The following is a 17,859-nucleotide window of genomic DNA, read 5'->3' as shown; positions in this document are numbered from 1 at the left end:
CACAATCCAGGAGTTTTTGAATCCATAAACTAGTGATAAGCACTTGCTGTATCCCAAGCACTTGTGCTAACCACTAGGGGTAGAAGAAAAGCTAAACAAAGCCCCTCCTCTACAAGAGCTCCCAGAAATACTAATAATTTATATTTAGATAGAACACTGATTTACAAAGTGCTTTGTATACATGATCTCATTGGATTCTCATAGCCTCTCTGAGCTAGAGAGCCCAGCTGTTCTCATCCCTATGTCATAGATAAGGAAATCAAGGCTCAGAGAGATCACATGGCCAAAAAGTAACAGAGCCAGGCCAGATTCAAACTCATTCCTCCTAACTCCACATGCAGTGTTCTTTCCACTATATATATCACTGTGAAAGGATTTCTCATCCTTGGAAAGAATAGGTGGATTTTCTTCTAGGATAGATTAGTACTTGTAAGTCTATTTCATAGAGTTATTCTTTTATGATTTTGCAGGGATCGAGGATTTTCTTTATCATTGAGTGATGTTGACAAACTAGTTCCTTCATCTACCAAGTACCAGGTGAGCTCTTCATGCATATCATTCAAAAATGTCTTAATTCTGTTCTCCAACCATTTCTTGGCTACATTGCAATTGTTTCATTAATCCTAGGTTGCCCAATCTTTCCATATCTTGTCCCTACCGAAAAAAAAATGACTAATGAGTAAATAACATTGTCTTTCAAGTGAGTGATGATTCCTCAGAGGCTAGAGTGATTTGGTGAAAATGAAGCTGAAGTCATGTATCAAGTTATTGAATTGAACTTCTCTGAGATTGCCTATTTCCTGCTTATGCATTCCTATTTACCTGCTGCAGATATCTTCAGAAGTGGTAGATGGCAACAAGATCAGCAAGAAACAGACTGCACAGAGGAAGAAGCCTGGAGAGCCACATGGTGATGGTGCAGTTTCTGGCCTGTCCCCAAGTCAGCAGGCTGACTACAAGTATGTACTTGTGTTCCCCAAAGGAGAGGGCAGATGTCAGCATGGCTGTGGGGCCTGGCATATCTCTCCACTCAGCCTGCTGCTGGGCTAAACATTCTTGTCATGGGACTTACTCTCCTTTGAGTTAAGACTTCTATTAAAATGGGCATGTTAGGGACAGCTAGATAGCTCGGTGGATATTAAATTTGTGGTACATGGGCCATCTAGGTAAGATTTTGCAAAAATGAGTTTGGCATTATGGTTTTGGGGAAAGATTGGAGGAGGAAGTAAAGATTTGGTAATCTGCTATATAAAGGTGATCATTGAAATTGATAAGATTATTGATTGAGAACTTCTACAGTAGAAGGAGAAATGAAGAGAACCAACAGAGCATTGAGGGGTTTCCACATTTAATGAGTAGGAGGAGGAAGAGAAACCAGCAGAGGAAACAAAGAAGGAATGGAGGAGAATAAGGAAAGAAGTGAGGAACATTCTGAGGGAGATGGGTGGAGTCACTAGTGTCAAAGGGTACAGAAAATTCAGAAGGAGAACTAAGAAAACTAAGAAAAGAATTATATTAGCATCATTTGACAAAGGAAGAAACAGGCTGAGAAGGGTTAATTGAATTGTCCAAAATCACACAGGTAGTAAAATATCAAGCCAGGGACTTCATTCTTAATCTTATACTTTTACATCATGTTATCTCTTAAGCTAGCGTGATTTCATGCTATATTTACCAACCCCACTTCATATTCTTATATGATAGATTACTGGGGACATGAGAAGTCTGTATATATTAAGATATTGATATATTAGCAGTAAAACAGCCAGAGGTCCTCTTCTTCTCATTTTATACCTTCTTATTATGGCCTAAAAAGTCTAAACATTCTTCCCTTAGATCAACACTTAAATGGCTTTTCATGCCTAAAAATAAAGATAAGAAATACAACATAGAGGGAACAGAGGAAATAGAGACAGCTGCTCCAGTACCTGCAATGTTGGAAGCTGTAGCATCCAAGAAGCTCTCAGAAGGTGAGTTACTTATATCATGATTGCTCTTGGGAATAGAAACACAGCTCCACTATCAAACTAGGTAGCAAAATCACTGTGACTGGGGATTGACTAAATGAATGTAAGAGAATATTATTGGACCCAAAAAAATGACAAGTAAAAGAAATTGAGAAAAGGAAAGATTTCTGTGAACTGATGATGAGCAAAATAAGTCAAACTAAAAAGTGATGAGTGCAGTGACCACACAAATGGAAATGGAATTGCAGAGAATGGGGAAAAGCATCGGAGGCTTTTTTGTCTTTCCTTGTGGCACAGAGATAGGAGACTATGAGGACAGAATACATTGTTGGGAGGATCACATGAATTAAGAGATTCAAATATTATGAAAATAAATGTTGGCTCTTATTATTGTCAGATGGAGTTACTGTTATCAGATGTATAATAGGGTCAGTTATTTTTCTTGTCACAAGGGAGGTTCATATAGAAACAAGGATTTGAATGAACTAAATACAAGAAGCATGCATAAAATCTGGAGGGTTTTTTATGTCAGTAATTTCAGGACCAGTGTCCTTGTTTACACCATAAAACTATCTGGCGTATTTTAAAAGCCTGATGGATTCCAGTTTACACTTATACTTCATAAATGGCTGCTTCTTCCCAGCTCCCTATAATGTTGCATTGTTCCCTGCATTTAATGCTATAGCGCCATTCCTTTTCTAGCATCATCTGGACATCAGAACCGCCCACACACAGGGGAGAGAGACCGCCCTGTGAAAGAGCCAGCTAGCAAGGCAAAGAAGAATCGTAACATCAAGATTGGTAAAATCACAACAGTGTCTGAGAAGTGGAGAGAGTCCGTTTTCCGAAAAATAACAAATGCTAATGAACTGAAATACCTCGATGAGTTCCTTTTGAACAAGGTGAGATTTTGAGCAAAGGGTTTTAGTAACAGCTGTGAAGGGTTCTAGTACAGTTATGTCCAATAAGGAAAAAAATAACCCTTTTCCTGGCCATGTACAAAAGTCGTTGAAACCTGCAAAACCAAAGTTCTTTTCTTTTGTTTTTTAAGTTTATTTATTTAATTGATTAATTTATAATATTTTTCCATAGTTACATGAATCATGTTCTCTTCCCTCCCCTCCTCCCACCCCCTCTCATAGCCAATGAGCAATTCCACTGGGTTTTATATGTGTCATTGATCAAGATCTATTTCCATATTATTAGTATTTGCACTAGGGTAATCGTTTAGAGTCTACATCCCCAATCATATCCTCATCAAACCATGTGATCAAGCAGTTGTTTTTCTTTGTGTTTCTACTCCCATAGTTCTTTCTCTGGATGCAGATAGTGTTCTTTCTCATAAGTCCCTCAGGATTGTCCTGGATCATTGCATGGCTGATAGTAAAGAAGTCTATTATATTCGATTGTGCCACAGTGTATCTGTCTCTGTGTTGTGGGTTTTTAAATTAATATTCAATAACTGAGTATTATATTTTATAAAGTTTTATTAATAATAACTAAAGTAAAAGAACTACCTAAATCCAGCCCAGTTGCAAAAGAGAGCATGGGAGGAGTCACAACAAACTTAAATACAAACACATAAATGCGAGGACGTAGGGAGCAGCTGGATAGCTCAGGGGATTGAGAGCCAGGCCTAGGGACGGGAGGTCCTTGGTTCACATCTGGCCTCAGACACTTCCCAGCTGTGTTACCCTGGGGAAGTCACTTGACCCCCATTGCCTAGCCCTTACCACTCTTCTGCCTTGGAGCCAATACATCATATTGACTCCAAGACAGAAGGTAAGGGTTTTTAAAAAATAAATAAATAAATGCAAGGATGTAGAAAAAGGGAAAAGGATTCTAGGTAAAACAGAAAGGAATTTTGGGTAATGTAGTGTTTAGGGATTTAAGAATTTCTAACTATATATTCCCCCTGTGATCCTGTTGGGAGACTATAGTCTCCCCAAAAGGATCATGGAAACATTACTTATAAATTGCAATAATTTGTGGATTAAAGGAAAAGATAACAAAACCAATGATTAGTAGGTTGACAAAAAGCCAATTTGGGGGCAGTCCCCTTTGACATAAGAGTATACATTCAAAACAAATACATTCAACCCCTCCAAAGTTCAAATTTGCATCCCAAAGTTCACTCTGGATCTTCTGGTATAGCATGTGGTCTCTGCAGGCATCTTCATGGCACCTTCTCCAAACAGGTTCTAGGAGGTAGCAATTTTTTTATCCTAAAATTGCTCAAATTCAAATCAAAGTTCAAACAATAACATAGGACTCTCCTCCCCCCAAGGAGAATAATGACAAACACATGGATCATTCAGGGATGCATGACTGAGTTATAAGGTATATGAATCAGTTTGCAAAAGAAAATAAAAAACATCAAAAAATCCAAATGAAAGAGAAAAATTAACTTGTGGATGAAATACAAAATGTAAATGTCTTATGTCTGAAAAATCTAAGTAAAGGAAAAACAAATTTATAACAGGTCCTTGAATCAGGACCCAATTAAAATGATTTAAGCAATTATAGATTTACCCAATTAGTAGCCAGAACCATAGAAAGTTTGCCACACTATGAAAGACAGAAAAGGGACTAGATTATAGGAGCCAGAATGGTAGCCAAAGTAAGGTGCTTGATAGAATGTGCCTCAGAGGAAGTCCGTCCTCTGACGTATGTCAAAACAGCTTCAACCTCAAACCCCAAACAAATTCAAGTCCTCTTGTCTTGGCTTAAAATTACATCAATCCCACTGGGATTTGGTCTCTCTGACCTTGTGCTCAATAGGCACTATGGAGGTAGTGTTTTGTGCTTCTTTGGTACTGTACAGTGGGTCTTTTTGTATTGTATTCCCTCTTCTGGATTCAGACAGAATCATTAAGCAAAGTCTCAATTTTTTTTTAAACAATCAGTGGCATCATATTGATCTAAAACTTTTTGGGTATGCATTAATATTAGAACAAATGTATTTTAAACTTATATTACTGCAAAATCCAAAAAAATTAAATAAAATCTTCTCAATACAGGTGACATGTGCTTCAAATACAAAAAAGGAGAGAAAAAATAAAACTCGAATACTATATTGCACATGCAAGGAAAAACAATAATAAAAAGTTTTTTTAAATAAAAAATATATAACTTATAATCAGTGACACACTGTGTCAGCCAAGGAGAGGTAGAATACAGAGGTATCTCACTAAAAACTGAGATCCATTTCCTTTTTAACTTGGCCATGAACCACTGTGTGAGTGCAAATAATTTTCAGAATAGAACAGTAGTATAGTAGTTAATACACATTCAAAGAAGTACAAAAGGTCCCCAAAATTCAGAATATCCCAGTTAATTACAAAGCAAACAAACCCACTATCATATTTCACATGAGTTGCTTTATGACATTTTTTTAACATTATTTTATTTGGTCATTTCCAAACATTATTCATTGGAAACAAAGATCATTTTCTTTTCTCCCCTCCCCCACCTCCCACCACCTCTCCCATAGCCAACGCACTCCTCATTGCCAATTTTAATAACTTCAATTTCTTTTTCTTTTCTAATTGCTACTGCTAGTATTTCTAGCACAATGTTAAATAAGAGGTGATAACGGGCATCCTTGTTTTTACTCCTGATCTTATTGGGAAGGCTTCTAGTTTATCCCCATTGCAGATGATGTTTGCTAATGGTTTTAGATATATACTGTTTATTATTTTTAGGAAAGGCTTCTATTCCTATACTTTCTAGTGTTTTCAATAGAAATGGGTGTTGTATTTTATCAAAGGTTTTTTCTGCATCTATTGAGATAATCATGTGATTTTTGTCAATTTGCTTGTTAATATGGTCAATTATGTGGATGGTTTTCCTAATATTGAACCATCCTTGCATTCCTGGTATGAATCCTGCCTGGTCATAGTGGATGACCCTTGTGATGACTTGCTGGAGTCTTTTTGCTAGTATTCTATTTAAGATTTTTGCGTCTATATTCATTAGGGAGATTGGTCTATAGTTTTCTTTCTCTGTTTTTGACCTGCCTGGCTTTGGGATCAGTACCATGTTTCTGTCGTAAAATGAATTTGGTAGAACTCCTTCTTGGCTTATTCTGTCAAATAGTTTGTTTAATATTCGGATTAGTTGTTCTTTGAATGTTTGATAGAATTCATTTGTGAATACATCTGGACCTGGGGATTTTTTTTTAGGGAGTTCTTTGATGGCTTGTTCAATTTCTTTTTCTGATATGGGGTTGTTTGGGTAATTTATTTCTTCCTCTTTTAGTCTAGGCAATTTATATTTTTGTAAGTATTCATCCATATCACCTAGATTGCCATATTTGTTGCCATATAATTGGGCATAGTAGTTTTTAATGATTGCCTTAATTTCCTCTTCATTAGAGGTGAGGTCTCCTTTTTCATCTTGGATACTGTCAATTTGGTTTATTTCTTTCCTATTTTTTTAATTAGACTGACTAGTACTTTGTCTATTTTATTTGTTTTTTCAAAGTACCAGCTTCTAGTCTTATTTATTAAATCAATAGTTCTTTGACTTTCAATTTTATTAATTTCTCCTTCGAGTTTTAGGATCTCTAATTTAGTCTTCATCTGAGGATTTTTAATTTGTTCCCTTTCTAATTTTTTAATTTGCATGCCCAATTCATTAACCTCTGCCCTTCTTAATTTGTTAATATATGAACTCAAGGATATAAATTTCCCCCTGAGTACTGCTTTGGCTGCATCCCATAGGTTTTGAAAGGATGTCTCATCATTGTCATTTTCTTCAGTGAAGTTATTAATTTTTTCTATGATTTGTTCTTTAACTAACTGGTTTTGGAGAATCATATTGTTTAATTTCTAATTAATTTTTGATTTACTTCTCCATGTTCCCTTACTAATTATTATTTTCATTGCATTGTGATCTGAGAAAGTTCCATTTATTATTTCTGCTCTTTTGCACTTGTTTGCAATGTTTTTATGCCCTAATGCATGGTCAGTTTTTGTGAATGTACCATGTGCTGCAGAAAAAAGGTATATTCCTTTTTGTCCCTATTTATTTTTCTCCACATGTCTACTAATTCTAATTTTTCTAAGATTTCATTCACTACTCTTACCTCTTTCTTATTTATTTTTTGGTTTGGTTTATCTAGTTCAGATAGAGGAAGGTTCAGGTCTCCCACTAGTATAGTTTTTCTATCTATTTCGTCCTTGAGTTCCTCTAGTTTCTCCTTTAGAAATTTGGATGCTATGCCATTTGGTGTATACATGTTGAGTACAGATATTTCCTCACTGTCTATACTGCCTTTTATCAGGATGTAATTACCTTCCCTATCTCTTTTAACTAGATTTATTTTTACTTTGGCTTTGTCAGATATCATGATTGCAACTCCTGCCTTCTTTTTTCAGTTGATGCCCAATAGATTTGGCTCCACCCTCTTACTTCACCCTATGTGTATCTACCTTCCTCATGTGTGTTTCTTGTAGACAGCATATGGTAGGGTTTTGGATTCTAATCCACTCTGCTATTCGCTTGCTTTTTATAGGTGAGTTCATTCCATTCACATTCAGAGTTATGATTACTAGCTGTGTATTTCCCAGCACTTTGATTTCTGCTCCTTTACCTGCCTTTTCTTCTTTCACTATTTCCTTCTACACCAATGTTTGCTTTTAAACAGTCCCCCTTGTTCCCACCCTTATTTTACTTCCCTTTCTACCCCCCTCCCTTCTTATTCCCCCCCTTATTTTCCTTGTAGTCTTTCTAAAATTAACCCCCCCGCCCCCTCCCTCTCTTGTACTGCTTCCCTCCCCATCAGACCATTTGTTACCCTTCTACTCCCCTATAGGGCGCAAATCTATTCTCTGCCCCCAATGGATTGGATTGTTCTTCCCTCTTTGAGTCAATTTCAAAGCACGTAAAAGTTGAGTATTTCCTGTCTCTGACCTCTTTACCCTTCCAGTGTATTGATGTTCTCCCCCTTCCCACCATGAGCTTCTTTATGACATATAAATTTACCCCCATTTGTTTCTTTTTCCATTTCTTTTAATAACCTATTTTAGCTCTAGTTTTATATATATGTGTGTGTATATATATATATATGCATACATATATCTATATACCTATTTATGTCTTTCATCCTATACAGTTTGTCACTGTTCCCTCTAAGTGTACTTCCTTTTGCTGCCCAGGTAATAACAACAGTTTTTAAGAGTTACCAATGTCCTCTTTTCTTATAGGGTACATATCATTTTAACTTATTGAGTCTCTTAGAAATTTTTTTGTTTTGTTTTGTTTTTCTTTTTTCCCTCTTTTTTAATTACCTTTTGATGATTCTCTTGAGGTCTGTGCTTGTACATCAAATTTTCTGTTCAGGTCTGGTCTTTTCTTTACAAATCCTTGGAATTCTTCTGTTTTGTTGAATGACCATACTTTCCCCTGTAAGAATATAGTCAGTTTTGCTGGGTAGATGATTCTTGGTTGTAGACCTAGTTCCCTTGCTTTCCGGAATATCATATTCCATGCCTTTCTTTTTTTCAGTGTGGATGCAGCCAGATCCTGACTTATCCTCACTGTGGTTCTGTGGTATCTGAATGACTTCTTCTTGGCAGCTTGTAACTTTGGTCTGATAGTTCTTGAATTTGGCTATAACATTCCTGGGTTCGGGATTAAGTACAGGAGGCGATCTGTGGATTCTATCAATCTCCACTTTTCCCTCTTATTCTAGGATATCGGGGCAGTTTTCTTTAATAATTTCCTGTAATATAATATCTTTTTCTTTTGTCATGGTCTTCTGGTAGGCCAATGATTCTTAAATTATCTCTCCTTGAACAATTTTCTAAATCCTCTTGTTTTGTGAATGAGATGCTTCATATTTTCCTCAATTTTTTCATTCTTTTGGTTTTGTTTTATAGTGTCCTGCTGCCTTGTGAGGTCACTTGATTCTAGTTGTTGTATTCTAGTTCTTAAAGACTGGATTTCATCCTTTGTTTTTTGGTCATCCTTTTCCTTTTGGTCTGATTTTCTTTGGAGGTCATCTTTCATCTTCTTCACCCCATCTTTCATCTGCTTTGCCTCATCTTTCATCTCCTTTCCCTTATTTTCCAGCTGGTTGATTTTGGCTTTCAAGACACTATTTTCTTGTTTTAGTTCAAGTGCCTCTGTTTCCAGATGACTTATCTTAGTTTTTAAGTTCTTTTCCCAGTTGTCTTCAGCCTCTCTTAATTGTATTTTGAATTGCATTTTGAGTTCTTCCAAAGCCTGTATCCAATTCACTGGGATTTCTGATTTTTCCTTTGCTGGTCCTTCCCCCTCTGTTTCGTTCTCTCTTTGCTCAATACCTGTACAGAAGCTGTCTATTGTAATTTCTTTCTTCTTTTTCTGTTGTTTGCTCATTTTACCCCCTTCTTTGCTCCCTGTATTTGTCTGTGCTCTTCCTCCTCTCATTTTTTTTGTTTGTTTGTTTTGGGGCTGTCAGTCTTCCCTCTTGGAGCTTTGTCAGATCTCTTGGTACAGTCTCTAGGGGAGGAATGTTAGTTTCCTGGTCCTCTGGAGGCTTTTGATGGGATTAAGTTCAACTGGGTTGGGCTGAATGTGCTCTGAGGCCGAAGACTCCTGGAAGGCTGGGCTGCCCAGGCTCTCTCCAGTTCTCTCCAGCTGCTTCTCCGCTGTCCACAAGGTTCCCCAGTGCCTTTGCCTGCCTCCCTGAGCTCTGAGGAGTCCTGATGGGATTAGGTTCAACTGGATTGGTCTGGATGTGCCCCGAGGCAACGGTGAGACTAGAGCCAGATGGAGGGACCCAGCCATAGCCCCGGTCTCTCTGGCTTTCTCCCCGCTGTCCACACTGTCCACTCCGAGCCCGGCGCCCCACTGCTCACAAGGTAGACCCTCCGAACCAGCACCTTTGCCTGCTCAGAGGTTCCCGCTGCCGCTGGGGGCTTAGCCCTCTGGGTTGGGGGGGAGGAGTTCTGGGACCTTCCCTCTACCTTCCCCTTAGACCCGAGTATTCTTGGATTCTGGCTTTTGGGGGGCATACCTTTTGATTTGAGTCCAGAAGGAGGGTTCCCCGCCTCTGTCCTGTTGTTCAGTTTGAATTTTGGTGCCCTTAGAGCATTCAGTTTGTAATCGGTAAGGAAGGGTTTTCTGAGGTCTGAACTTTTGCTGCTTGCTAAGCCCCCATCTTGACTCCGCCTCTGCTTTATGACATTTTTAAAAGCTACAAACTGATGGATATTTGTCACAGTTTTTACAGATGTAGAAATTCTTTAAACTTGGCAGATATTTTTAAGCAAACTATCATTATTTCAAAATTTGGCAGAAGAGTCTAGAAAAAACAAACTTCTATATTGTTGAGGAAAATCTGTTTGGGTCTAGAACAACACCAAGAAATCTAGATTGTTCTGATGGAAGTAAATTAAACTGGAGTTTTGCAGAAGCTCTTTTTGGCTTCTTGCCTTATATATAAAACCTTTTTTGATAGGAATTTCTATTTTGTTCTCTACCCTAGTACAACATTCTTTAATATATATATATATATATATATATATATATATATATATATATATATATATATAGTATTGTATACAAGTTGTAACCAGTTTTGATGAAGTCCATTCATCATCTATGTGACAAGTAACAAAGGAAAAAGGCAGAAGAGACTTTTAAGGGAAACATGTGATCTTCAGTAAATCTAGTGACAAGGGTTTGGGCAAGATACACATGGGCTTATACAGTGACATTTTGTTCTTTAGCAAAGGTAAAAAATAAAGAATCATGTAGCAAAGTAATATTGATTAGCATGAACTTAAAAAGATTAAACCTTAAAATAATCAGTAAATACAATAATATAAGCAAATGAAAAGGTATAAGCAGGCAGTGCAGTCAAAATCCTTTTCACAGAGGCAGCTGGGTAGCTCAGTGGATTGAGAGCCAGGCCTAGAGACGGGAGGTCCTAGGTTTCAAATCTGGACTCAGACACATCCCAGCTGTGTGACCCTGAGCAAGCCACTTGACCCCCATTGCCTAGCCCTTGCCACTCTTCTACCTTGGAGCCAATATTGAAGGTAAGGGTTTTTATAAATGTAAAAAAAAAAATCCTTTTCACCAATTCAATAGACTTGTTCTCTATTATAGGAGGAGAAGAAACTCAAAATGATTAGCAAGGAATAAAACAATGGAGTCTGAAAAGGTTTACAATTCAACTCCAAATCTCAGTAAGGTTCTTCCCCTTTCCCATATTTATTATCCATGTAGATTTCGTTTGTCAGAGGTCTGAATTTCTTCATAGAAGCAGTAGGCAGAATCTCCACTCTGTATGTTCTAAAAATTGAAATGAATCTCAATAATAAAAATCTTATATTTTAAGAGATTTATTAAAGATCATTAGAAATAAAGGAATAAAAGGGATACAAAATAAAACCACATGCCCATGGCTAATCATCCTATTAAAACCCCCACGCTGACCACCACAATGCTTGGGACAAGAAGGAAAGAGCAGCCCACGCAGGACCACCCACTGAATTTATCCCCTATCTACAGGAAGTAAGTCATGTAAAAATAAATTGGGAGTAATAAAAATAAAATATTTAGATGGAAAAACTGTTCCAATATAGGTTCAAAATTGTTCGGATACTTTTGATAGCTGTAATCAAAAGTATCCTCAGTGAAGAAGTGAAGCTTAAATGTGAACTTTCCTTCAGTTCCAGGTACAAGGATGCTAAAGAGACTCTTATTATAAAAATAAAATGTTCATTGAAATATAAGGATAAATAAAGGATTTCTAATTCTAAGGGATTCTAAATCCACCCAAATAAACTCTCAGGTTCTGCAAGGAAGTGTTTCTCCTGTGTTTCACAGGTTACACTAATCCTCCCTGATCTGACTAACCCAAATTTATACTATGTAAATAAAAAACTACCGTTATTATCCTTATAAATATCTTAACTTTGCCTTCAAATTATAAAATAGCTGGTTGAGTTTCAACAAGAATCCAGTTTAGGACTCTGAGTCTGAAGACCAGTTTTTTCTTTGATCATCTCAGTTAAACAATCTATAAAACCACAATAGATATTCAATAGTGTTTCCCAAGTTGGGAAAGGAAAACACTGATCTCCTTTAGATCTTTCCCTCAGACAGAGAGAGAGGCAAAGATGTTACCTCCTTCAGCCCTAAGACAGAGTGTCTGAGAGTATATCTCTGCCAAATGTGAGAGAGAGTAATTAACATAGAAAAACGGTTTTAACTGTCACATCTGAAATTAACATGCTTTCAACTCTGCTTCAAACGCCAGTTCTTTTCTCAAATCAGCCACTTTACTTCTTATTCCTAAACTAATAAAACAGTATTTATTTTCTAATATCATCCTTACAATTTCCTTACAGTAATGACAGGAAGTCAGTGGGCTCCCGGGAAATGTAGTTCTTTTTTAGGGTAACAGATTTTCCATTATACATTCCCCCCGATGATGATTGGAAGACTCATCTCCCCAATTGATAATTTAACATAATCAACTTTTAAATTACAATAATTTCGGGATAAAAGGAAAAGAGAACAAAACCAATGATTGCTAGGCGCATTGACAAAAAGCCACTTTAGGGGGCAGTCCCCTTCGGCATAAGAATATACATACAAAAACAAATGCATTCAACCCCACACAGTTCAAATCACCACATCCCAAAGTTCACTCTGGATCTTCTGGTGCAGTGGACTGTGTAGGCATCTTCATGGCAGGCTTCTCCAAATAGTTCATTTTCTGGATTCAGAGAGGTAACATGCTTCTTATCCTGAAATTCTCTCAAAAGAATTTAAACTTTGCATTTTAGAATAATAATAATAATCCATTCCCCCCTGAAGAGGATGTTGAAAAACACAGGGATCACTTTAGGGATGCATGACTGAATTATGAGGTATATGAATCAATTATCAAGAGAAATCAAAAAAATCCAAAGAAAAAAGAAAAAATAATTTCTGGATAAAATATAGAATATCAAAGTCTTATGTATAAAAATTCTAAGTAAAGGAAAATAAACCTATAGCAGGTCCTTGTATCAAGGCCAGTTAAAATGATTTCTGTAATTATGCACTTACCCAGTCAGTAACCAGGACTACAGAAAGTTTGCCACACTGTGAAAAACAGAAAAAGGACTAGATTTATGGGAGCCAGGTAGGAGCCAAATTTGAGATACTTGGTAGAATGAGTGACAAGAAAGACCTACCTTTGACATATGTCAAACAACTACAACCTTAAACTCCAAACAAATTCAAGTCCTCGTATCTTGACTCAAAATTACATCAATCCCACTGGGATTGATCTCTTTGACTTTGCACTCAATAGGCACTATGCAGTTAAGCTTTGTGCTTCTTTGTCACTGTGCATTGGCTCTTTTTGTATTCCCTTCTCCTTGAATCAGACAGAATCATTAAGCAAAGTTCCATAATTTTTAAACAATCAATGACATCATTTTTATAGTCTAAAGTTTTTTGGATGTACATTGTACATTAGGGGAAAAAATGTATATTGTATATTTTAAACATATTACTGCAAAATCAAAAAAGTTAAATAAAATCTCAATACAGGTGATATGTGCTTCAAATACAAACTGAAATACTATATTGCACATGAAAGCAACAACAAAATAAAACATTTTTAAAAATCAAAAACATATAGCTTACAATCAGTGACACACTGTGTTATCTAAGAAAAGGTAGAATACAAAGGTTTCTCACCCAAAATGAGATCCATTTCCTTTTTTAACCTGGCCATGATCCACTGTGTGAATGCAAATGATTTTCAGAATAAAACAGTAATACAACAGGTAATGCACATTCATAAAAAGTATAAAAATCCACAGTTATAATAACTCATTTAATGACAATAACAAACCCATTATCATTTTTCATATGAGTTGCCATGTGACATTTTTTAAAACCTATGAACTGATGGATATTTGTCACAAGCTTTTCGGGTGTGGCAATCTTTCAACCTTGGCTGAGATATTTAAAGAAAAAAAAATCTATTACTGCCATCATTACAAAAATGTAGCAGAGGAGTCTAGAAAGGACACAAATCTATGTACTGTTGACGTTGGGTCTAAAAGAAAACATCACCAAGAATCTAGATCATTCTGGTGGAAGGGTAGAGTAAGCTGAAGAGTTACAAATGAGAGAAGCTCCCTCTTGGGAGCCATCCAGGGGTACCATGCCCTAGTAACAACTTCCCAGCTCCTTTGGTATGAGACTATTATGTCCCATCCATTTACATTTTTACAGATGCAGAGGTGGGGATATAATTGTACTTCATTTCAGCTACTAAAATGGACCCTTTACCTCTTGTTACAAATAACTCAGAGGCAGGCAAGATGATCAGTCAGAGCTTTTGGGGGAAAAAAATCTAAAAATAATATCTGAAGATCCCTTAAAAACAATTTTAGATATTTAGCTCATTAAAATCACCAAAGGTTGTTAACCAGGTTGACGGAGTCCATCCATCATCTATGTGACAATTGCAAAATGAAAAAAAAGACTGTTTATGGGCTTATACAACAGTATTTTGTTCAGTATAGTAATAGGGGAAAGGTAACAGAATATATCTAATAGTTTAAAAACAGTAAATTAAACTGATTTAGTGTAACAGAAAGATATTGATTAGATTAATACAAATAAACTTAAAACAAAATTAAATCTTAAAGCAGACAATCAGCAAAAAAAAAAAATAAGATACAGAGCCTTTCTTAAAACAATGAGGTCTAAAAATGTTTAAAATCTTCACCTCCAAACTCTTTAAAGTTCCTTTCTCTATCTGTTCAAATTCCTTTTGTCACATTTCTGGGATTTCCCATAGTGATGGAGAATTCCTCGCTTAGCATAGTATGGAGAAATCACAAATTGGATGAATCTTAGAGACTAGGCAGGCCCAAATGGCAAGGGGTTGTAGGGAGATGAATTTCTCCCCTGAATTTCAGGCAAGATAATCGCAAGGACCAGTGCACCCAGGAATGATAGAATGAAAAAACATCCTAAAACTGGGAGCTGTTTGAGAACTTTGTCAAAATATTTCAGGTTGGTTTGTAGTTTAAGCAGCCTAGCTTGTGACATATTCTTGCAAAGGAAATAAAGTGGGAAATCTCCAATGAAAATAAAAACTCCCAGGAAAAGAATTAAGCAGATCCACAGTGCACTTTTTAGCTCTACCAACTCAAACTGTTGTTTCAGAGTTTCAAGTATGCTTTGCAATAGCACTTTTCTTGAAAGCCACTAAATGGGGTTTATTTACAGAGTAAACAGAAAGAAGCAAAACTTCTAGGGAAAACAATAGTGTATTTGCATATGAGAGAAAAAGTACTTCTCTGTGTTTTGGGTCAAGAGAAAGAAGGAAAAAGCACCCTTATTCCCCAAAATGGACTTTAAATCTACTGATGTGGAACTAACTGCCCTTCCTATGAAAAACCTTTAGCCTTCTAAACTAGGAGTCCAGGGTCAGCTTTAAAAAATCTGCTTGAAAACCAGAAGGGATGGGGTTTCTTTTATCCAAGCTGAAAAAGGCTAGGGCAGACTGGAAAAACCCACATGGAGTGTGGGGTGGGGAGGTGGCCAAAAGGAATAGGGAATATCACCCTTCCAGGGGAAAAAAACATGGCTTGGATTGGCACATGGGTCTTGTCATGGGCTGTTGGAGGGCTAGAGACTGGGCAGGTACAGCTCAGGCTGAGTTGGCAGCAACAGCCAAGGCAGTGAGCAGAACAGCAATGGTCATGGTGGCGGGAACAGGCGGGCTGGGTGGCCAGTGAAAAACTTACTAACTTAACTGAAAATTTCTTTAAAATATTTGAGAATTCTGTCCCTTTGTGATCACCATAATGTGGGCTTTTAAATTAATATTCAATAACTATATTTTATAAAGTTTTATTAATAATAACTAAAGTAAAAGAACTACCTAAATTCAACCCAGTCGCAAGAGAAGAGAGTGTGGGAAGAGTCACAGCACACTTAAATACAATCATGCAAACGTGAGGATGTAGGAAAAGGGGAAAGGATTTTAGGTAATACAGAAAGGAATTTGGGGTAATGTAGTTTTTAAGGGTTCAAGAATTTCCAACTATACAGTGTATAATGTTCTCCTGGCAGAACCAAAGTTTTGATAGATTCTATGATGCTAGAAAGACTTCAGGCCTGGTGTATTTGTCCTTCCCCCAGGACAGGGTCAGCTCAGTTGACCACAGCAAGTCATTAAACTATCCACTAAGATTGTCAGGTTGTTAGGATCCATAGGAGTACAAAAAGACCCAGATGGATGAAATCACAGATGTGTGTAGTATTTGTAAAGTCCTATGCTCTTTTCTCCTCTACCTGGAAAAGGAAGCATGGGAAATTTTGAGAAACAAGGAGAAAACTGATTGAGGAGGTGGAAAATCCTCCCTCTCATAGTCTACCACATTGTCTAGGAAGCTTTCCCTACCAAGGACCTCTTATTTTCATAACTATTCATTGCAAAGTCAAGGGCTCAGAAGCTGGAAAAACTGAAGCAGGAGCTCACCACATTGCAAATCATAGTGTTAGGGTCCGTTTAGGGGTCCAAAGGAACAGAACAGACGATGCAATCTGCACAGAGAGGTAGTTTATTGTAACACACTTCGCAGGCGCAGGGAGGAGCCCAAAGGGAGTTCCTCCTCAAACAACATTTCAGGCAGGCTTAAATACCCTTGGGGCTGACCATGGAGCTTACCGAGGGTCAATGTGGTTATCACACAGGGTGGAGAGGTCAATGTGGTTATCACACAGGGTGGAGAGGTCAATGCGGTTATCACACAGGGTTCATTGGCTTAGGAAGGGTGCTTTATCTACACCGGGTTCGTTGGCCTAGTTCCCTTTCAATAGGACTTAGAGAGGTGAGTGGGTAGAAAAAAACCCAATACCAGAAAGAAATGACAGAGCACAATTAATGGCCTTGAGGTTGAACCAATGAATACTTAAAACAGCCATTTAACTTCCTTTGTAGTCTTCTATCTCCCGGAAATTACAAATTCTCCATAATCCAAATATGTTATTGTCTTAAAAGAAAATTTATTTTATATATTTTTGCCTGTCAGATAAATGACTTGCGCTCTCAGAAGACTCCCATTGAAAGCTTATTTATTGAAGCCACAGAAAAGTTTAGAAGCAATATAAAGACTATGTATTCTGCTCCAGTAAGTAATATTTTTTCTTATAAATTTGGGCTTTAACTTGATATAGGAGAGTGCTGTTTATAAAGGAGTTGGGGGAGGGGTAGAAGAGGAAAATACTGATGTGAAGTGTGAAGACCCAATCCTCCCCTTGTGGAGTTTTCAGTTTTGTAGAGAGGATATGAGATATACAAATAATCATGATGCCAAATACAATATAAGAAAGGTACAAAGTGTGACAGAAGGTAAGATCATTTCCTACAGAGGACCTAGATTGGCTTCCCCAAGGAATGGCATTTGAGCTGTGTCCATACAGTTGAATAACAGGCAGAGGTTGAAGAGCAGCATGATGTCATGGAAAAAACACTAGGCTTAGGTTAAAATCCTTGGGTTCAAGACCCACTCTGCCTGGGTATCAAACACCTAACCTCTCTGAGTCTGTATGTCATCATTTGTCCAATGAAGGCACTGGACCAAATGATCTCTAAGGACCTTTCCAGCTCTAAATGCTGGGCTTCTGGGGAGATAAAGAGTAGGGGTAGGGAGGGGGTTGTAAAAGTAAAGCAAGTATGAGCAGAAGGATGGAGTTGGGAAAACAGCATCTGCATGTGGAAATTTGTAAGCATCTCTAATGCCTGACAACTTAAAAAATTATTTCCTGATTACTTTTCCATGACCTTAAGTGTAACTGGTTAGCTGTTGTACAATAATAGAAAACATGGGACATCTTAATGTACATATACTTTAAATTTTACTTTTAAACA

General features: G+C 37.2%; 1 protein-coding gene across 10 annotated transcripts in view; it reads left to right on the top strand.

Moving 5' to 3' along the window:
- Positions 1–17,859, top strand: part of MYO9B (myosin IXB) — a 158,042-nt gene that overhangs the window by 118,295 nt on the left and 21,888 nt on the right. For all 10 annotated transcript variants that reach the window (XM_007489758.3, XM_001369797.5, XM_007489754.3 and 7 more), the window contains 5 exons: positions 471–537; positions 832–959; positions 1,837–1,970; positions 2,670–2,869; positions 17,021–17,119. In XM_007489758.3, coding sequence (XP_007489820.1) covers positions 471–537; positions 832–959; positions 1,837–1,970; positions 2,670–2,869; positions 17,021–17,119 — 628 coding nt within the window. The remainder of the gene's footprint in view (positions 1–470; positions 538–831; positions 960–1,836; positions 1,971–2,669; positions 2,870–17,020; positions 17,120–17,859) is intronic.

This window comes from Monodelphis domestica, chromosome 3 (genome assembly GCF_027887165.1).
Source record: "Monodelphis domestica isolate mMonDom1 chromosome 3, mMonDom1.pri, whole genome shotgun sequence".
Classification (NCBI taxonomy): Eukaryota; Metazoa; Chordata; class Mammalia; order Didelphimorphia; family Didelphidae; genus Monodelphis; species Monodelphis domestica.
This window is presented reverse-complemented; position numbering and strand designations above follow the sequence as displayed.